General features: G+C 44.7%; 1 protein-coding gene across 5 annotated transcripts in view; it reads left to right on the forward strand.

Moving 5' to 3' along the window:
* The window catches only part of BEST2 (bestrophin 2), a 28,630-nt gene that overhangs the window by 3,143 nt on the left and 5,835 nt on the right, over positions 1-19,652 (forward strand). For 2 of the 5 annotated variants that reach the window (XM_081846330.1, XM_081846331.1), the window contains exons 2-5: positions 14,700-14,881; positions 16,004-16,098; positions 17,115-17,348; positions 18,275-18,429. In XM_081846330.1, coding sequence (XP_081702456.1) covers positions 14,730-14,881; positions 16,004-16,098; positions 17,115-17,348; positions 18,275-18,429 — 636 coding nt within the window. In that variant the 5' untranslated portion in view covers positions 14,700-14,729. Of the gene's footprint in view, positions 1-3,697; positions 3,935-5,288; positions 5,542-7,434; positions 8,188-14,699; positions 14,882-16,003; positions 16,099-17,114; positions 17,349-18,274; positions 18,430-19,652 lie in introns of those variants that run through there. The other 3 variants (XM_081846329.1, XM_081846327.1, XM_081846328.1) reach the window with 3 other exon arrangements.

Consider the following 19,652-nt stretch of genomic DNA (forward strand, 5'->3'; position numbering starts at 1 on the left):
CTTGCCTCTATATTTCATCTTCTCAAAATGTGTTAAAATCATACCTTGCATATTCTCCAGAATCACCTGTCTGATTGGGTTGTTTTTTTAAAAAACCCTTTTTATGAAGCTAACAAATTTGTTAGTTATGCAGCAGGATTTGAAACTTTATAAAAGTGGACTTAGAAGTATTCCTGTATGACACATTGAAGAATATACAAATTTGTGTGGGTCCCAAAGTGTAGAAAAAAGTATTTCTGGAATGGGAGACTAAGGAAGTGGGTTCCTTTGGAATTGCTTTTATCTTCTTGCTCTCTTGCATAAGTAAAAGCAGCTGTTCCTATTTTTAATCTGGCAAATGCTAGATAATGATAATATGCATCGGCAGGTGAACAAGGGCAATTTTTTTAAAGGGTTGTTTTTAAACCTCAGAGCCCAGGGGGTAAGCCTCCCTCCCTCCCTCCCTCCCTCCCTTCTTGGGTAACCACAATGTTTGGCAGCGGCTGCAGATTCATTTCTTTCCCCCTTCAGTACTGCGTGCCAGCTTAGCCCTGTTCCTTCCCCACCCTCTCCCGGAACTGGCTGCCATTAGTATGTGAACCACATTATGAAACATAGCGTCTTGTAGGTGTGTGCAACGGCTTTATATGTGTGTTGTTCAGCTCAGACGGATGCCCGGGGTGGTGGTGGTGGCAGCAGCAGCAGCATTACGTAAGCTGCTCCTTTGGTCCTGTCTAGAACTCGGCGTCTGCCCCAGCAAGAGGTTGGGGAGCTCATTAGCACCAGCTGCTTAGCCAAGCGACCCAAAACATCCCAGCATGGCCACAGCTGTACTCTGAGAGGGAAATGCTGCCTTCCATCAAGCAAAAACACTACAGATTTGTCAATGACCACACTGCAGGGTGTGTGTGTGTGTGTGTGTGTGTGTGTGTGTGTGTGTGTGTCTGCCTGTCTGTCTCTGTCTCTGTGTGTATGGCTTAGGTGAACAAACATGTTGACTCCTAAACCTGAGGCTCAACATTCTTGAGCATCTTCATAATTGGAGCCAACTGTGGTTTTAATTGTTAAATAAGATGGTTATATATGTTATGTAACTATACTGATAGCATCATTCAAACTCCCCACCACCACCACCACCACTGTGGGAAACTGAGTGACTTTCCCATTATTTATTGTTAATTTCCTTCATCCTTCCCCCACCCAAAAATATGCAGAACAATACAACCCACCAAAAAATTAGAGCTGTTTCTTTTCCATAAAAAGCCAGGGTTGAATTGTGAAGACCTCCGTTTTGGATTCCTGCTTGAGCATGTGGTGTTGGGCAAATCACTGTATCTCTGCCAAACCTCCCTCAAAGTATTTGTTCTGATGATGAAATGGGAATAATTCCATCTCCTAAGATTTTTGGAAGAAGTCTAGGATTACATGTGTGATGATAAATGTGTAATATAATCAGTAGCTCCTGTCCCTCATGTTGTCTTTCTTCAAACAAAATTTGATTTTGGATACACCAAGTGATGTGTCCTACACCTTGTAAAAACAGTGGGTGAGGATCTTTAACTTCCATCTGCAGAAATTTTAAACAGGCAGGTCTTGAAGCCTTGTCTCAAAATAATATGCAAAGATGTAAGATATTATCAGAATAATTGGCCTGAGTTCATTATTTGGGGACTCCTTTATTACTTTTCTCTGAAACATGTTTTCTGGTCATTTGGCATGGTAGCCTTTAAAATAGAGTGAGAAGCCTGTTGCCCTCCTGTTACTGAAACCTCAATTCCTGTCAGCCCCAGCCAGGCCAGGTCAGGGATGGTGGGAGTTGTAGTCCAGCAACAGCTGGAGGCCATCAGGCTTCTTCCCACAGTTGCTTTAAAATTTAATCGGTGACAAATATATGGTAAGTACAGACCACAAGTCTTGAAGGAATTCTGCTGAGGACACTTAAAAGTGGTGTAACTCCCAGCAGTCATGACTGGAATTTTGAACATGAAATGTACATGACAGCTTTCTTATAATTTATAGCTGGGGTATTTTGTTAAACACAGAAAGAAAAGCAAATTTTATGCATAGGCACCAGTCAGCCATCCTATTCTGCTACCTAGAAACCTGGTTGAAGTTAGTGCCAAGCCAGAGAGTGATACTTTGAAGGCAATTATTGAGCTGGTGCAGGTTCATTGGGGTGTAAGTGGTCATTCAAGTAACCATGTCTTAAACTTTCATAACTTTAAACTTTAGAGATATAGTGGTACCTTGGTTTATGAACTTAATCCGTTCCTGAAGTCCGTTCTTAAACCAAATTCGTTCTTAAACCCATGCGTGCTTTCCCTAATGAGTTCTCCTGTCGCTGGTGCCCTTCCACCATTCGGATTCCGTTCTTAGACCAAGGTAAAGTTCGCAAACTGGAACACTACTTCTGGTTTTGTGGAGTTCGTAAACCGAATCATTCGTAAACAGGACTGTTCTTAAACTGAGGTACCACTGTACAAATGGGTGGCCATTGTAGCTGATGCAGAGTTGCTGCTAGGCCCCAGAAGTATTTCAGCAACTGGGATTTTGCACATGCTGAAATATGTACAGTATATGTATACAATTTGCCTAAACTACTAAAAGGCGCTAGTGACTGTTGTAGCCTGCAATTCCACTGATAATACTGAGTCAGGGAGTACTCCAGTATGCATCGGATTCTTCAGCCCTCTCTAAAAGCAGTTGCAAACCTCCATCCAAAGAAGCAATCTTCCCAAGCAACTTTACCTTGTTCATACCAGGATTAAGTTTCCACTTGTTTCCTCTCATTCATCCTGAAACTGTTCCCAGGTATATGCTCATAATTTCCTCTGCATCCCTGGAATTCATTGATGGAAACAAGCAGTAGAGCTTTGTGGTCTGCATTTAGTGACACCTTTGTCCAAAGCTCCAAATAATTTCACCCAGCTGTTTACTTTAAATCAGAAGTGACAAACCTGTGGCTCTCCAAATGTTGTTGGACTCCAACTCGTATCGGCCGAAGCCAGTGTTCAACAGCCAGCAACAGGTGGATGGCCTCAGGTTAGCCTCTGTTGTAAAAAGTTTGAAAGTACGGGACACAGGCTGGTAGCTTGGGGCAGTTTGGGGTAAAGCAATAGTTCTAATACAAATGCAAAGCAAGAAGCAATTACAGATAGTCACAAAGTGTAGAAAAAACACCACAATATACCAAAGGCAGGCTAAAATCGATCACTAGTTCATTAATCTACCAAAGGGAGTGAAAAATATTTGAACAGGAGAGGAGAGTAAGTTATTTCATTCGTGTTTTGTAGGAAAAAATGGTTTGTAGTATTCCATATCTGTGTTAAAGTTTCATATTCTAAACCTATTTGTCTTGGACCCTGAAACTATGCTATAACTGAATAGGCAATGCATTCTTTATCCAGATGTACACACTGCTAATATGGACATGTCATTGAGAGTATCAGAACTGGGCTTCAACAATGGTCCTTCCCGCACAGAAATCTGTATTGGGCTGCCACCTGGATAATGCAGATTCAGTAACCGAACAGACAGCGCCACAACACAGAAGCACACACACCCATAGGCATTTCCACACACATAATTGTACATATGTTCACACAAACACACACTGTTGATAGGTTGTGATGTTGCCTAGTTTCAGGCCCATCAAGGACAAGTCACATGAAGATTCAAACAGATCTGGTGATGACAGAAGACAGCATCTTATTGTGAAATGGAAAACCTTGGCACTTAACCTGAGATTGACTCCAAGCAATGTTTTGCTGCAGGAGGAGAGTGGGCTAACAAGCTAGAACAGGCAGCCCCAAGCCAAAACTGCTGACTTAGATGGCAAACTTTGGCTGAGAAAAAAATCAGTGGTAGAGCACCTGCCTTGAATGCAGAAGATGCCTGGGACCTCCACATAGGACTGGGAGAGAACCGCGTTTGAAACCCTGGACAGCTACCACCAGTAAGTGTAGATGATACTGAGCTGGGTGGACCAATGGTCTGACTCAGGATAAAGCAGTTTCCTATGTTGCCATCATTTATGTAGTACACTGGCTGAACTCTAACCCCAAAGTTTACACAGATCAAGGTATAGGAGCCTAGTAATGGATGATGTCAAGCAAAATCTTATCTTGTCCTAGTGGTTGTAACTGCAGGTGCTGTGTAAAAACCCACCCACTACTTTCTACTTCCACTCACTCACTCTGTATTGTTCTTGATATGACTTCTGACTTGCCAGGAAAAGCCTGTACAGTTGAGTGCCTAGCAGAACTAAGCCAGGGCCGGGCAGAAGGCAGATTTCGGCAAGTCTCTCTGACTCTCAATTGTCTAACAATAGCAACCATTAAGAAGCTGTTGTGCTTCAAATTAGGTTTCCTGTAAGAATGGGGGAACATCAGGAGTGGATTTTTGTTTGAAGGCACTTTGAGCTTGATTCCAGTACTCATCACAAAGTATTAAGTTTGCAGTTGCCTCTGAGTGCCCCTCCATATTACCTGTTTATTGAATATTTATCCTGATTTGCTTGTGCAAGCTGACACAGGTGAAACTGCATCCTAGCTTTACTGAGCAGTCCTTCTGATTTGTTTGTCAGGAAGCACAGTTATACGATAATGAGCATTTATCTTGCATTCATTCTGATTTGCTTATCTTCCTGTTAGTCATTTGTTCATTCCACACTTTCCAATGCATTTTCTTGTCAATATCACAAACCTTAATAAGTTATATTCCTTTTTAAAGTTGATATATTAAACTAAGGCAACAGAGTCCTTTAACCCACTAACCACATAAATCTAAAGTTCCAGCATGGATATGAATCATTCCCGTGAAAAAGTGACAGTCTGGAAGCACCCAGATTGGTGGGCTTCAGGGTTCCTGGAGAAACCAGTAGATTCTGCAAGCTTGAAGTCTGCTCACCCCTTGTGTAACCCACCAAGGCTTGGGCTGCGTACACCCTCATGTTTACTCCGCATCCAGTGTGCTCCTACCATTGGTTTGCAAAGCATTGTCCACACAACATTAGTCACAATCTGTATCTATCCTTTATCTATCATGATGTTACTTAGGAAACAGTGCATTTTGATGTATCTCCCTGCAAATCAGCTTTTATCTCAATTCAGAAAAGAGGGGGACCTAGCTGCATTTTAAACCAGTAGCATGAACATGTCCTAAACAACATAAGTGAATTTTACCCTTGTTCTTCTCTCCTAATTTTCTTTGTAATTCTTGCCAGATAGATCTCCTTTTCTTGGTTCTCTCCTAGCACAGTTCTTTCTTATTGTGGGTTACGAATACATGCAATGGACTTGTTATAAGCATCTTTAGAATCTTGCATGCATTTTTTTAAGGTCAAATCCTAGTGCCTAGCCTCAAAAATGAAAGGTTGTCATGCTGGCTTGATCACTTAAAAGAGTACTTATCTGGAGTTTGCATCCACTTAGCAGCTAGGGTTGGGCTCTAGCAGGTATCTGCCCAATTTATAGTACACCCAGCTTAAGCAGCATAGGTTCTCACAGCAGACGGAAAGCAGGAGTCGCTGCATGCAGATGCATCTCTAGGAGTTTCTGCAAGGTTTGGAATTGACTCTGGGGTTTGCATTGGGTTCAAGGGGGCTGCAGGGTAGTAGGAAGGGTCTGGGCTGCTGCTTACTCTTGGCTAGATAGATAGGGATGCTGAATTGTGGCACTTAAGTGGTAGGTTTTGATCAAATAGGAGGTGCAGCTGGGAGTGTCACAATCATGTCTAGAAAGTAATGGATTGATGTTGGTGAGATGAAAGGAAAAGAGAATTCACTTTAGATTGCTGCAAATGCAAGTTCTAACTCACCTGTGGTGGAATTTTGCATCCTCCTGACCAAGCCAACCACTCCCTCTAAGCCTCAGTTCCTTGTTTTCAAAGCGAGAATAACAGTGATTTATCACTAACGGTAGAGGAGAATAAATAAGGATTTCAGATGCTATGAATTACACTTCCCTATAGGCTAGTGGCAGCTAATGTGGAGTTCTACAGGTGTTGTAGACTCCAAATCCCAGTGGTCAGGGATGATGAAAGTGAACAACTTCTGGAGGGCACCATGTTAACTACCCTTCGTTAGTCCCTAGAATCCCAGGGAAAGGCTTGCTGTGATCCTTCTCCTCCTCAGCCTGGTGTGCAGTGGCCTTCTGCCCTCTTGCCAACAGAGAACTTAGGCAACAGGGAGCCACGTCCAATGTGTGGCTTCATGTAGGCAGCCATGCTTTTCTTGCTTTGTCCCTCTTTCCAGGCTCTCACCCATGGCATCTTGCTTCTCAGAGGGGCTATTTGTGGGCAGCATGGGTGGGTGCCAGCTCCTTATACAAGTATGTGGTGTGTTTGTCATCAGTACAAGCTGGGTAGAAATACGATTTAATATGGTGGATTGATTACCACCAAGGAGCGTGATTGGTTGCAGCTCTGTATCCAGCAGCTGGTCAGGGAGAAGGCAGAAATTGTGGTTTCCTCGATCATCCCTTTCTAATCACAAGGTACGCACACCCTCCATTTTAGAGCTGAGGAAAGAACTCAGCCTTTCATGTGTGTAGACCCTGGCAGTTCCTCAGTTTGAGACTGGTGGGGGAAAGAAAAGTTATCCTTCCCTTTCTCTTTCTCTCTCTCTCCCCTCTCAACTAGTTTCTTCTGCATCAAGGCTGTTTGCTTGGTTCATCCCTGTTCCAGAAGACAAACCCTGTGGGTGTTGACTTGTCAAACACTGGAAGAGAACTAGGCCCAGTGAGGAGAGTGGTTCCATCAGGTTTCCAGAGAAGAAGGGCTGTTTGTTTGCTTTTTAGTGTGTGTGTGTTTTTAAGGATTTGGATTCAGAACAGGATTTCTTGAAGAGGTGCAAGAGTTAGCAGAGTAAGAAGCTGCACAGAAGGGAGCAGGTCCTGAATATCACAAATTCATGCACCAAACTCATAATTAGGCTGAAGTTCCCAAGCCAAGCCTTGAAGGCACACATTAGTTTTGGATATTTGGTATGGTGTGCATTTTAAAATTGTAAGCTGCATTGAGCCCTTGGGGTGGGTAGGCTAGAAAAACAAATGATGACTAATCAGACTCCTGACTCCTGTCCTGACAAGGAGCCCCCACTTTCTGTACATGAGCTCTTATCTTTAGGTTCCTTTGGCCAAACTTGGCCCTCCAGATGTTTTGGGACTACAACTCCCATCATCCCTAGCCAACAGGACCAGTGGTCAGAGATGATGAGAATTGTAGTCCCAAAACATCTGGAGGGCCAGGTTTGGCCATTCCTGGTTACAGCATTGTGTTTGGTTTGTTTCTGTGCTCAGTGGTAAGTGCTGGTCATTGGACCAGGGAATTTAAAGCACCACCCGCTTGAATTTGTTCAACCAGTGAGATCCTCAGCAGAGACGCTGCACGATGTCCTGCCACCATCGGGGGGGGGGGTGGATGGGTGGATAACATAGGGCAAGGCCTTTTGGGGAGGCCTTAGCGCAGCACCCAGGCTTTAGAGCTCCCTCCTCCAGGACACCCCTCTCATTTTTGTGTAGGACACTTTCTGCCCACCTCTCTACAAATTCCCTACTGAAATAAACCCTTTTTCTTCTCACAATCTTGAGTGACGCTCCAATGCTCTTGCAATGCTGCAATGCCTATATACATGCTTATATGGGAATGGGGTAAATTTCATTTAACTCATTTGGACTCATTTCTGAACAGGCACGTGTAGGGTTATGCTGCAAGGGCTTCCAAACCTTCCCTTTTTGTTTCCCAACCTTTCACATTTTACCTTTCATCCACACTTCTTCTGCTTCTACATTATTTCAATCACTTTCCAGGACTGTTCTATCTCAGGTCCTTTGAGTTGCCATGCTGCATGTTAAATTTACTTCCTTTCCCCTGACAATTAGGAGGGAATGCAACTGCAAGCACCCTTCAGCCAGCCCAGCCTCTCACCCCTCCCATCTCACCCCTCCCTCCAGCTTCCGATGCCAAGCAATCAAAGAAGAGTCTACCTTTAGGAGAGATGTAAAAGGTCAGCACAGAGGCACTTAGGTATTTAGAAACCTGTGGGGGCTGTCAGAGCAGCGTTCTCTTCTCTTCACCTTGCCTAAGAGCTGCTTCCCAGGTGGAATTTGGGGATAATTGCTAAGGGAGTCTGTGCTCTTTTGATTGCTTCTCCCCTGCAATTGCCCTCACTGAGGGCGAAGCCAAATCAACTGATAACCTTTTGCACAGGTTAGTGTTAAAAACTGCTTAAATTGTGCCCTGCTCCTGCATCCACTTTCTGTTCTGCTTGTGAAATTTTGGTTTCATGGATGTTGCAAAACTGTGTCTTCTTTAACTATTCTTTCCTATGAAAATAGACAATCAGAAATGTTTTGCTTACAGTGAAATCTGCTTTGTGGTGTAGTTTGCCTGCATGAAGGTCTGGAAAGGAGAAGTGGAACTTGCTTTCTCCTCTTTAAAGACTAATATGTGATCAAGGTGACAGAAAACCAGAGGTGTTTTGCCCCAATGAATTGTTTGGAGGTGTAGGCTTTCTATGTCATTGCAGTCCACCAAACAGAAATCTGGTCCGAAATCCTATCTCATCAATGGACTTGCTAGATAACTATGAGTGTCATCCTCTGTCCACCCTCAGCTGTCTAGTCATACAATGAAATATTTATAGCCACCTCTGGGATGTTGTGATGAATGAAATAATAAAAGCCATCCTATAAATGGGCAGGCTTAATTTAATCAAGACTGTACTGTAATCTTTTAAATTTTTTTAAAAATTATGGAAGTACATAGAATAACTAATTATCAAACTACCCTGGACTGGTAGGGGTGCAAATGATGATTTGCAACCCAATTCTATACATGTGCAATCATATATTTAAAGTGCAATCCTAAACATGTCTATACAGAAAATCCTTGTTAAATGTATATAGGATTACTGCCTTATAACTTGTTATTTAATAAGTAATTATTTAATCAGTTCTGCAGCATCTTGGAGTCTCCCACATAGCTCCCTGTTGTTTGTGCTATAACAGACTTAGCACAGGTACCCCACAGGGCTTTGTTCAGTAAATTGTGTTTCTTTGTGTAACAATATGGGAACATGTATAAACTTTGTCCCAGGTGGACAGACCTTTGTAACAGAAGCCAGGCATTAACAGCTGTAATCCTTTAACAGTTGCTTTTAATGTTATGTAACAGCAAACAGGTTAATAAAGTAAACTTTTTATTAAAAAACCAAATGTGTTGAAACTGGGTGTGGGAATCTGAACTTTTTAAAAGATGGTTACTAGGGTGTATTGAGGGTCGAGGCTCTGCTCCTGGCATTGCGAGGAGACTTTTAGGGAAGCAAAGAAAGGCTAATAGTTCCTTAGCAGGAGCATGTCTTAAAAAAAAAAAAAAAAAGGACTTCCCACAATTGTGGGTCTTTTTTTAAAGCTATGTATGTGTGACTAGACTAAATGTGATCCACCTGGAGAACGAACTGGCAAACCACTCCAGTATTTTGCCAAGAAAACTCAATGGACATAAAAAAGGAGACGCTTTGAGAAGAAAGTGAGAGTTTCCAAGGCATGCTCTGGTTCATGGGGTCACAACTAAACAACAATGTGTGATCACTTTTTAAAAAACATGTGCATTGCATATCAATTTGGATCTCCCATTCTCTGATGCTCTATACAGAACTCTTACCTGCAGCTAGGATGCTGTTTTCACTCTGATTCGAGTCCTAGAATCATCTGGAGTCTCTTCTCCTGAGAAAGTTTTGGGACTCCAACATGATTGCTCGACAAGCAAGCCTGTTGGCTGAAGTGCTACCTCAGTTCCAGCTCTAAGTACTTAAGGGCCATCTCATCTTCTAAAAGTAGTGTTTTGGCTCGAAGACACTTTTCTCCCACAAATAGTTATACTGTATTCTCCTTCACACACCCCTCCTTATTTTTCTTCTTCTTCCCCCTGGTAGTTGCTCTGCTTGCACGGAAAGTCAAACAAAATATTTGGGCATTTGTTGTCAGCCGAACCTCTGTCAGTGGTCACAGCCAGCCTTAGATCTTGGAAGGGGGGGAGGGGCTCCCAGCATTACTCATTAATGAAAGAGCTCATTTAGATAGCCTGGGAAGTGGGTCTCTTTCAAAGGCCTTGCCTAGCATTGTTAAGCCAGGAGAGTTTGATTGCAGTTTGCACAGCGGGGGATTTGATTTCTCAATTCACCTTGGAAAAATAAGCAGCAGCAAAGAATCTCTCAATGGAATGCACCAGATTAAAAATTGTTACTAGGCCATGCCTGGTGAGGATATGCCACTAACTGGATTACGGTGTGGGTGGGTGTTTGGGAATGGTTGGCCTCCATTAAAGTACATTTTGGCAAGCCCTTAATGGTCGAGTGGACTGTTGTGCAATCTCCAAGGAGTGACTAGTTTCCCCAGGAAATAAAGCAAAGAGGCAATGCCTCTAATCTAATGTTGTCCACCACCCCAGTCTCCAAGCAGTGCAACATTCCAGGGGTTCCAGGCACTTACCCAGAGCTCAGTTTCCTTGGAATGAGGGATAGCAGAGACTTTGGTGTCTTTATGATATATGGTTTATTTACTCATATATACAACCTGGGCCTATGCTGGAGGAGCTCATAGCATTAATACCCCAAGAGGGTCATGCTTTTCCCATAGCCACAGCCTTGGATCCCAGCAGAAATCAGGCATGGCTCTGTCTCTTAGCTGCCCAACCTGCTTCCTCCTTCTAGCTGACACACACAACTCTGACTTTTGTCTTTCTAACTAACAGACAGTTAAGGGAGGGGGCCTCACCCATCTGCTATCTGGCACAGAGCCATTTCCTTTGCTGCCTTTAGGATCCATTAAAAAGGTATAAAGGTACCCCTGACCATTAGGTCCAGTCGTGGCTGACTCTGGGGTTGCGCGTTCATCTCGCTCTATAGGTCGAGGGAGCCGGCGTTTGTCCTCAGACAACTTTCGGGTCATGTGGCCAGCATGACTAAGCCGCTTCTGGCGAACCAGAGCAGCACACGGAAACGCCGTTTATCTTCCCGCTGGAGCGGTACCTATTTCTCTACTTGCACTTTGACGTGCTTTCAAACTGCTAGGTTGGCAGGAGCAGGGACCGAGCAATAGGAGCTCACCCCGTCGCAGGGATTCAAACCTCCGACCTTCTGATAGGCAAGTCCTAGGCTCTGTGGTTTAGACCACAGTGCCACCCGTGTCCCTTTAGGACCCATTACCAAGGGCCATTACCCATAAACTTATCCAGCTATTCCAGCATTTAGATCCTTGTTGGATTCAAGAATTAGAAGGGATTCAGGCATACAGACTACCCCCCCTAAAAAACAAGAACATGTCACAACAATAAGATTCTTCTGAAGTCTCAATTACCATTCAAAATGGGTTGGTAGTTAGGAACATATGAAGTTTCCTTATACAGTGGAACCTCGGGTTACATACACTTCAGGTTACATACGCTTCAGGTTACAGACTCCGCTAATCCAGAAATAGTACCTCAGGTTAAGAACTTTGCTTCAGGATGAGAACAGAAATCATGCTCCGGTGGTGCAGTGGCAGCAGGAGGCCCCATTAGCTAAAGTGGTGCTTCAGGTTAAGAACAGTTTCAGGTTAAGAACAGACCTCCAGAACGAATTAAGTACTTAACCCGAGGTACCACTGTATCTGTGGAAACTACAGCAAACGCCTTTGAGAGATACTACGACTCAAAGCTTTTGCATAAGATTTGCTTGATTGCAGCTTATTTTATGAGATGTAACACTGTTATTGGCGAAAACTCATACTACAATAAGCCATGCAAGATACTTAAATCAATTTAGAGGATTTCTTAGAAGCATGCTGACCCACTACCAGCTAGCTGCACACTTGATCCCTCTGATCTGAAGCAGAAACTGAAAAATTGGCAGGGTCCCCACAGTCAAAACAAGGGTCTGTTATGGAAGACTCCACAGTTATACACTTTTTGTGTGTATAGCTGTACTGCTTTCCATTCATTCAGCCAAGTCCTAATCATACAACCAGGAGTGTGGGAAACTTTTCATCAAACACTCCTGAAGTTTCAGTATTCTCAAAGTCCCACAACAAGTGAAGGTAGCTTTGTTGACCCATAAGAAAGAAAGTTAAAATCTATGTTAGGGCAATAGTTTTCTTAGGCCAACCAAAATGTCACAGAACATTGTGCAAACTTTAACATTTAGCCAGAGAACTCAAAGGCTGACCACTGTGTTGTGGCATATCAGTTGGCTTAATGAAGATATAGCCCTAATATGAATCTTGGGACATCCAATATAATAACATTTAATATAATAATAATAATAATAATAATAATTTATTATTTGTACCCCGCCCATCTGGCTGGGTTTCCCCAGCCACTCTGGGCGGCTTCCAACAGAGATAAAAAATACACTAAAATGTCACATATTAAAAACTTCCCTGAACAGGGCTGCCTTCAGATGTCTTCTGAATGTCAGGTAGTTGTCCATCGCCTTGACATCCGATGGGAGGGCATTCCACAGGGCGGGCGCCACCACCGAGAAGGCCCTCTGCCTGGTTCCCTGCAACTTGGCCTCTCGCAGTGAGGGAACCGCCAGAAGGCCCTCGGAGCTGGACCTCAGTGTCCGGGCAGAACGATGGGGGAGGAGACGCTCCTTCAGATATACTGGACCGAGGCCATTTAGGGCTTTAAAGGTCAGCACCAACACTTTGAATTGTGCTCGGAAACGTACTGGGAGCCAATGTAGGTCTTTCAAGACCGGTGTTATATGGTCTCGGCGGCCGCTCCCAGTCACCAGTCTAGCTGCCGCATTCTGTATTAGTTGTAGTTTCCGGGTCACCTTCAAAGGTAGCCCCACGTAGAGCGCATTGCAGTAGTCCAAGCGGGAGATAACCAGAGCATGTACCACTCTGGCGAGACAGTCCGCAGGCAGATAGGGTCTCAGCCTACGTACCAGATGGAGCTGGTAAACAGCTGCCCTGGATACAGATTTGACCTGTGCCTCCATGGACAGCTGTGAGTCCAAAATGACTCCCAGGCTGCGCACCTGGTCCTTCAGGGGCACAGTTACCCCATTCAGGACCAGGGAATCCTCCACACCTGCCCGCCTCCTGTCCCCCAAAAACAGTACTTCTGTCTTGTCAGGATTCAACCTCAATCTGTTAGCCGCCATCCATCCTCCAACCGCCTCCAGACACTCACACAGGACCTTTACCGCCTTCACTGGTTCTGATTTAAAAGAGAGGTAGAGCTGGGTATCATCTGCATACTGATGAACACCCAGCCCAAACCTCCTGATGATCGCTCCCAGCGGCTGCATGTAGATGTTGAAAAGCATGGGGGAGAGGACAGAACCCTGAGGCACCCCACAAGTGAGCGGCCAGGGGTCTGAACACTCATCCCCCACCACCACTTTCTGAACACGGCCCAGGAGGAAGGAGCGGAACCACTGTATGACAGTGCCCCCAGCTCCCAGCCCCTCAAGACGGTCCAGAAGGATGTCATGGTCGATGGTATCAAACGCCGCTGAGAGATCCAGCAGAACTAGGAAACAGCTCTCACCTTTGTCCCTAGCCCGCCGGAGATCATCAACCAGTGCGACCAAGGCAGTTTCAGTCCCATGATGAGGCCTGAATCCCGACTGGAAGGGATCCAATATAAGAACTACTTACTTTGTAACTTGGTAATCTGCTCTTTGAAGGGGATGTTTAGTGTTGTAACAACACATTACAGCAATTACAGTTATATTTTGACTGTGAAAGTTCTCAAACTCTAAAATGGAGATCATTCCAGTACTTACACTGTTGTGCAGGAGGGCTGGAATAATACAAAACGTTTGAGTGTCAGTTGATAGCAGGCATAGGCAAACTCGGCCCTTCAGATGTTTTGGGATTACAACTCCCATCATCCCTAGCTAACAGGACCAGTGGTCAGGGATGATGGGAGTTGTAATCCCAAAACATCTGGAGGGCTGAGTTTGCCTATGCCTGGTTTAGAGTCTAGGTATGCTACATGCAGTATGTTTTTTTTGCAAATTTTGAGGCAGCACCTGGCCCCTACCACGGTCACCCAACCATGGAATAGAAGCTTTCTACACACACACACACACAGAGAGAGAGAGAGAGAGAGAGAGATTCCATAGGAGACAAGAGTTCCCTTCTGTCAGTAGTGCTGTCAAGGCAGCACTTTGAGGTGAATGTCTAGAGCTTCACGCAGCAGAATGAAGGGGAGCTCCCCCTGCCCTAGTGCAGCACGTCCCGTTTACCACGTTTTGAAGTAAATCAAGTAGTACACATTATCATCTAAAAGCCCCAGGCACACACACAATAACATTAGGTCTAAAGTCTAAGATTACCTAGCTGCACCACTACCTTTTGTGAAGAACATACAAGATTGATGACCCCCTTATCTGTGGGAAGGAGTGCTGGATGAAGAGGGAGTTCATGCATGATCTCACTCCTGGGGTTGTTGAAGCACCCATAAGCTTTCTACAAGGCAAGCTGTGAGGCTACATATGTACACTGCATTTAAAGCACATGACATCCCCCCCCCCAGAATCCTGGGAACTGTAGCTTATCACCCACAGAGCTACAATTCTTGGCATCCTTATCAAACTACGGTTCCCAGGGTTCTTGGGGGGGGTATTGCTTTAAATATATGGTGTGTTCACAGCAGAGATGGTGCTGCTGATGTAGATATTTGAAATGATTGAAACTCTAATTCTGCGCCTCCCCACACTGCAGACCCACTGTGTCTCTCTGCCTTGCTGCACCATGACTGTCACATACACAGCCCGCGTGGCCAACGCTCGCTTCGGTGGCTTCTACAAACTACTGACCCTCTGGCGTGGAAGCATCTACAAGTTGCTCTACAAGGAGTTCTTGGTCTTCTCTCTTTCGTACCTGGGACTTAGTGTTACATATCGGTAAGTCGGAACATGGAAGAACAGTCTCAGATCTACCCTAAATGACCTTTGGTGTGTCAAACTCGCGCCACCAAAATTCAGGGCTCTTCAAATAGTTACCACTTGGATCTACTCTCTAGAAATACACAAATTTCCTAAGACAAGGCATAGTTTTCCCTTAGTGGTGTCTTTAAATTAGAAACCTCATATAAGAATTATTTGTTCAGGAGCATGCCTTTATTTGGCGGGATGGAGGACAGTGTTTGGCATTTTGATTGGCAACCTGTTTTGGGGGTTGTTGTTTTTTTTAATTTTGCACAGCCCTTGTAACAAACTTGGTCTAACCAGCCAAAGTTGAAACTTAACACACTGGAGTGGGATGGGCAGGACATATATAAATATTGCATTGTCCAGCCTCACCTCCTTTCACAACTGTAATTATGCAGTAGAACCCACTCTTTCTGGGTTCTGCTGGCTGCACGCTTCCTCCTCTCTGAGTTCAAATTGCACTTCTCAACCCCAGATCAGGGTGATTTGCTACTTTTGAAACCCTTGCTTAGTTTTGGGCACTTTGCTATCCTGCTGACAACTAGAGAGGACCTCCTGTGAGCAGCAGATCTGGAGTGGCATCAATTCAACTCGCAGTTTGGGCAGTCACCTTATCACACACACCACTCACTTATAGCAGAAGTGTGTGTGTGTGTATATATGTGTGTGTGTGTATGATATACAACCACCCATTTATGTGAGTCAGCCTAGCTCTTTGCATTTATTATGTATGATACAGAAGTCCTCAGCTCCCAGCAGTTGTGTGATTCTAGCACTCTGGTGCAGTCTTCGCCAACCTGGTTGTCCCCATATGTTTGAGACCAGCTGGAGCTGATGGAAGTTGCAGACTCCAAATGTTTTGGAGACAACCAGGTTGACGAAGGCTGGTCTGATGTATAAAGTTGCCCCAGGATTTACTGTATGTCCTGTCCAATCATAACATTTTTAAAACAGCCCTCGCTTGCCCTTCAAAATGCATTTAGATTCTCCCCTTACAAGAGTGCAAGCAGGTGGCTCTCAGCAAATGTGCTGCCAACCCCCTTGGGAAATATGCATCCTTCTTAATCCTTCTCTCATTCTTATTCCCACCTCTAGCTTCGTCTTAAGTGAGACTCAGAAAAGGGACTTCGAAAAGGTGGTGATTTACTGTGACAACTATGCCAATCTCATCCCTGTCTCCTTTGTCCTGGGTGAGATGCTTGAACGCCAGCTCCTTTCCTAAAGGAGCAATGCTCTTTCCTTATCCATGTGCCCATCCCAACGTTGGCTTCCAGGGCACAACCTTCATCCATGCCTAGTCCAATTTACTGCTTGCCCTTTGTGTACTGCAAGGGTATCAGACTATAATACAGGCTCAGCAATAGATATGCTTCTGGTTTAGACTTGGGTGTGACTCCCCACCCCCCGCCCCAGTCTATCAAAGCAACAGAATGGTGATAATAGGGTATTATGGGCTTTAATTACTTCATCTGGAAACTGGGTAGAGTATGGGTGACTTGTGCATGTTATACTCAGCAGCTAACTTCCACAATTAGGCGTGGTGGAGCTCAGAGCTCTCTGAAAGCCAGGAAGAGCAGCCTGGGACACTCCATGTCCTTGATCCTGAACATATTGGCAATGAGAGAAAGGAACTCTGCACGTGCTCAGGGTAATGTCACATGTACTGGCAGGAAACAAACTCCCTTCTCTGAGCAATAGTCTTTATATGTAGCCAAAATGGCACCACCCATACACAGAAAAGGGGAGGTATCAAGCAGGCATGCTGAAGTATAGAAAGAAAGCCTCAGAGGAGGGGACATCCCAAAATGGCCCAGTGAAGACTGAGCATGCCCGGTGGGTATTGAATGCTGAGGGGGATCTAAAAACAACACAGTGGGCATGGAATGCTGTCTGCCTGTTGTGGGGTATTTCTTTGGGTGGGGATATAAGAAAATCAGTGGGGAGAATAGAATGGAGGGACTGGAAAGCTTAACAGAGGCATTCCATACTGCAATGTTTTGTGGCCCGTTTCTCTTGCACTTACTGTTTAATGTTGCCAGAACCAAGCTCTGTTTTTCATAATGTGTGGGCACTGGCAGGGTGCATCCTCAGTCCTGGTTCAAGTGAAGCATTCTTGTTTTATCTCAGAGTGAGGCTGCCTGACTTAGCAGCATGCCATGGGTAAGAATTCTAATGCAACCCCTCCCCATCTCCTGGGTTCATTTAGGGTTCTATGTGACACTGGTGGTGAACCGCTGGTGGAGTCAGTACACCTGCATGCCTATGCCAGACCGCCTGATGTGTGCCATCTCTGGGAACGTGCACGGCACTGACGAGAAGGGGCGCCTTTACCGGAGAACTCTCATGCGGTACTGCAGCCTTTCTGCCGTCTTGATTCTTCGCTCAGTCAGCATCGCTGTGTTCAAGCGTTTCCCCACCATAGACCATGTGGTGGAGGCAGGTGAGTGCAGAAGGGAGACCTTATTTCCCACTAAGCCAGTGGTTTTCAACCAGTGTGCCGTGGCACCCTGGGGTGCCTTGAATGATGGTTGGGGTGCCATGGGCAACACTGGCCTCCCTCCTTCTTTCCTTCCCTCCCTCTTCTGGTGCCCTCTTGCGTTTCTGCCTCTCAAAGGCTTGCACAGCTGTTTATTGCAGAAGCCCTGGCTACAAGCTCCTCAGGTGAATGATGCCTCTGGGGCTGGCCAGAGGGTGCTCTCCAGGACCCTGTGGGGCAGCGGGAGGAGGCACCTCTCTTTGGGGCAGAGGGGGCAGCTCAGAGACCAGGGACAGCAGCAGCAGCTGCCCAGAGGACTCCCAAGGAGAGAGGGGAGAGGAGGCTGAGGGAACACTCCACATGGGAAGGTGTTTGAAAAAGGATGAGAGACTGCCAGCTCTCAAGCAAGGGGTTACATAACTAGGCTCCTGAGCCCCACAGGGGAGCCACAGAATGAATGTTGTTGGTCAAGGGACTCATGGACTCAAAAGGTTGAAAGCCTCTGCACTAAGCTTATAAAGCTTACAAGGATGAGAGGACTGTGGGAAAGCCTGCAAGAGGTAGGTGTCCCCCTGCCCCTGCCCATTTGTTAGAATGAAATTAGGAAATTTTAAAGTTTTTTTTTTTTTAAAGCAATGATAGGCATAACTTTTAATCTAGAATATGTTACAGTATTTCGGAATGCCACAATTATGCAGCATATAAAGTGGACCGCCTGTAAGCAGAGCATATTGCATTTAGTGTGAGTTTTACTACATATCTTGTGTCCTTCTTCAAGGCTTCTTCAAAAGCCTATAGCCTTTCAGAGTGCAGTTCTTCAGTATAAGATTGCACTATGGACCTTCTAAATAGAGTACTATCGGCTGCATAACCTCTGTTGCATCTAACAGGGTTCATGACTCGTGAGGAGCGCAAGAAATACGAGAACCTGAACACTTCCTACAACAGATACTGGGTCCCCTGTGTCTGGTTTACCAACTTAGCTGCACAGGCACGCAAAGAAGGCCGCATACGTGATAACTGTGCTCTCAAGTTACTCATGGAGGTGAGGTGGTAAATCCTTGTCCCCCAGACTATAGATGTAATAGTTATTCTTTGACACCTGAGATGTGTGTTTTCAGGGCCCACCCTATTCCTGTGATCATAATATGATTTAACTGTTTTTAATTTTAAGCTGTTCACCTGTGAGTCAAGGGTGGGTTATAAATTTGATGATGATAGGAGACCTCCAGAACAAGATCCTTTAGTGCAAGGTTTCTTTTGTGACCCATGCTCCCTTTAGCTTACATAAAAATCTTACCCTTCCTGTCAAGCCTGGCTCCTCTAATTGTTTTATTAAAATTTACAAATGGATTTCTATACTGGTGAGCTCAGTCACCTCAAAAAGAAAAAAATTCCAAGAAGTGTTCAAGAGCAAACATTACCAGTTTTAGCTATCATGTTTCGCAACAGGCAAAATGGAGGCTTGCATTGTGTATGTGGCAATATTGAATCATTTTGTTCTAATGTTTAATACTAGGCTATTGTGCAAGAGTAATATTTACTTGAATTTATAAAACTTACGCAAGATATAGTAGGTGTTGCATATGTGTTTGTATATATTTAAAAGAAGCTTGGTACGTGTACTGTGATTAGTCTCCGTAGTAATCCCTCATATGTACTGGGTGGAGATCTTGAGAACAGCTACCGTTGCTGAATTTGGAATATGCCTTCATCATGTGGCAACTGGAAATAAGCACACACATGTCACTTCTGCTGCCAGGGGAAAAAAGGCTAGGTTGTGTTCAGTTAAGGAGCATATGGTTGTTGTGATAGAGGCCACCTATTGAAACAACATCACTCATGTGACAAACTACGCCCCACCCCACCCCAAAAATTAATGAGTTTTCTCACCAGGGGTGATTGTGGATATATAATTGGTTATTATTGCCTGAAGGGAAAATCCAGATTAAATAATAAAAAAGGATGGGCTTGCATTTTGATGATGGTGGACATCTTGTGGACCCAGTGAAAAGCATATGTGCATGAGCAGTACCAATTGCATAATAAACTCTCTTGTGACTGCAGCCTAAATTTCAGTTTATTGGCCTTCACTCAGCCCATTACCAATTCAAGACACCAGTTCAGCACTTTCACTGCTTCATGTGACTCAGGTGAAAATTATACTAGAGTTGGATGTCATCTGCATATTGATGACACCCCACCCATAATCTTCATATGACCTCTCCCAATAGATACAGATGGTGAAATGCATGGTATACAAGGTGG

This window comes from Podarcis erhardii, assembly GCF_964252035.2.
Source record: "Podarcis erhardii genome assembly, chromosome: 2".
NCBI lineage: Eukaryota > Metazoa > Chordata > Lepidosauria > Squamata > Lacertidae > Podarcis > Podarcis erhardii.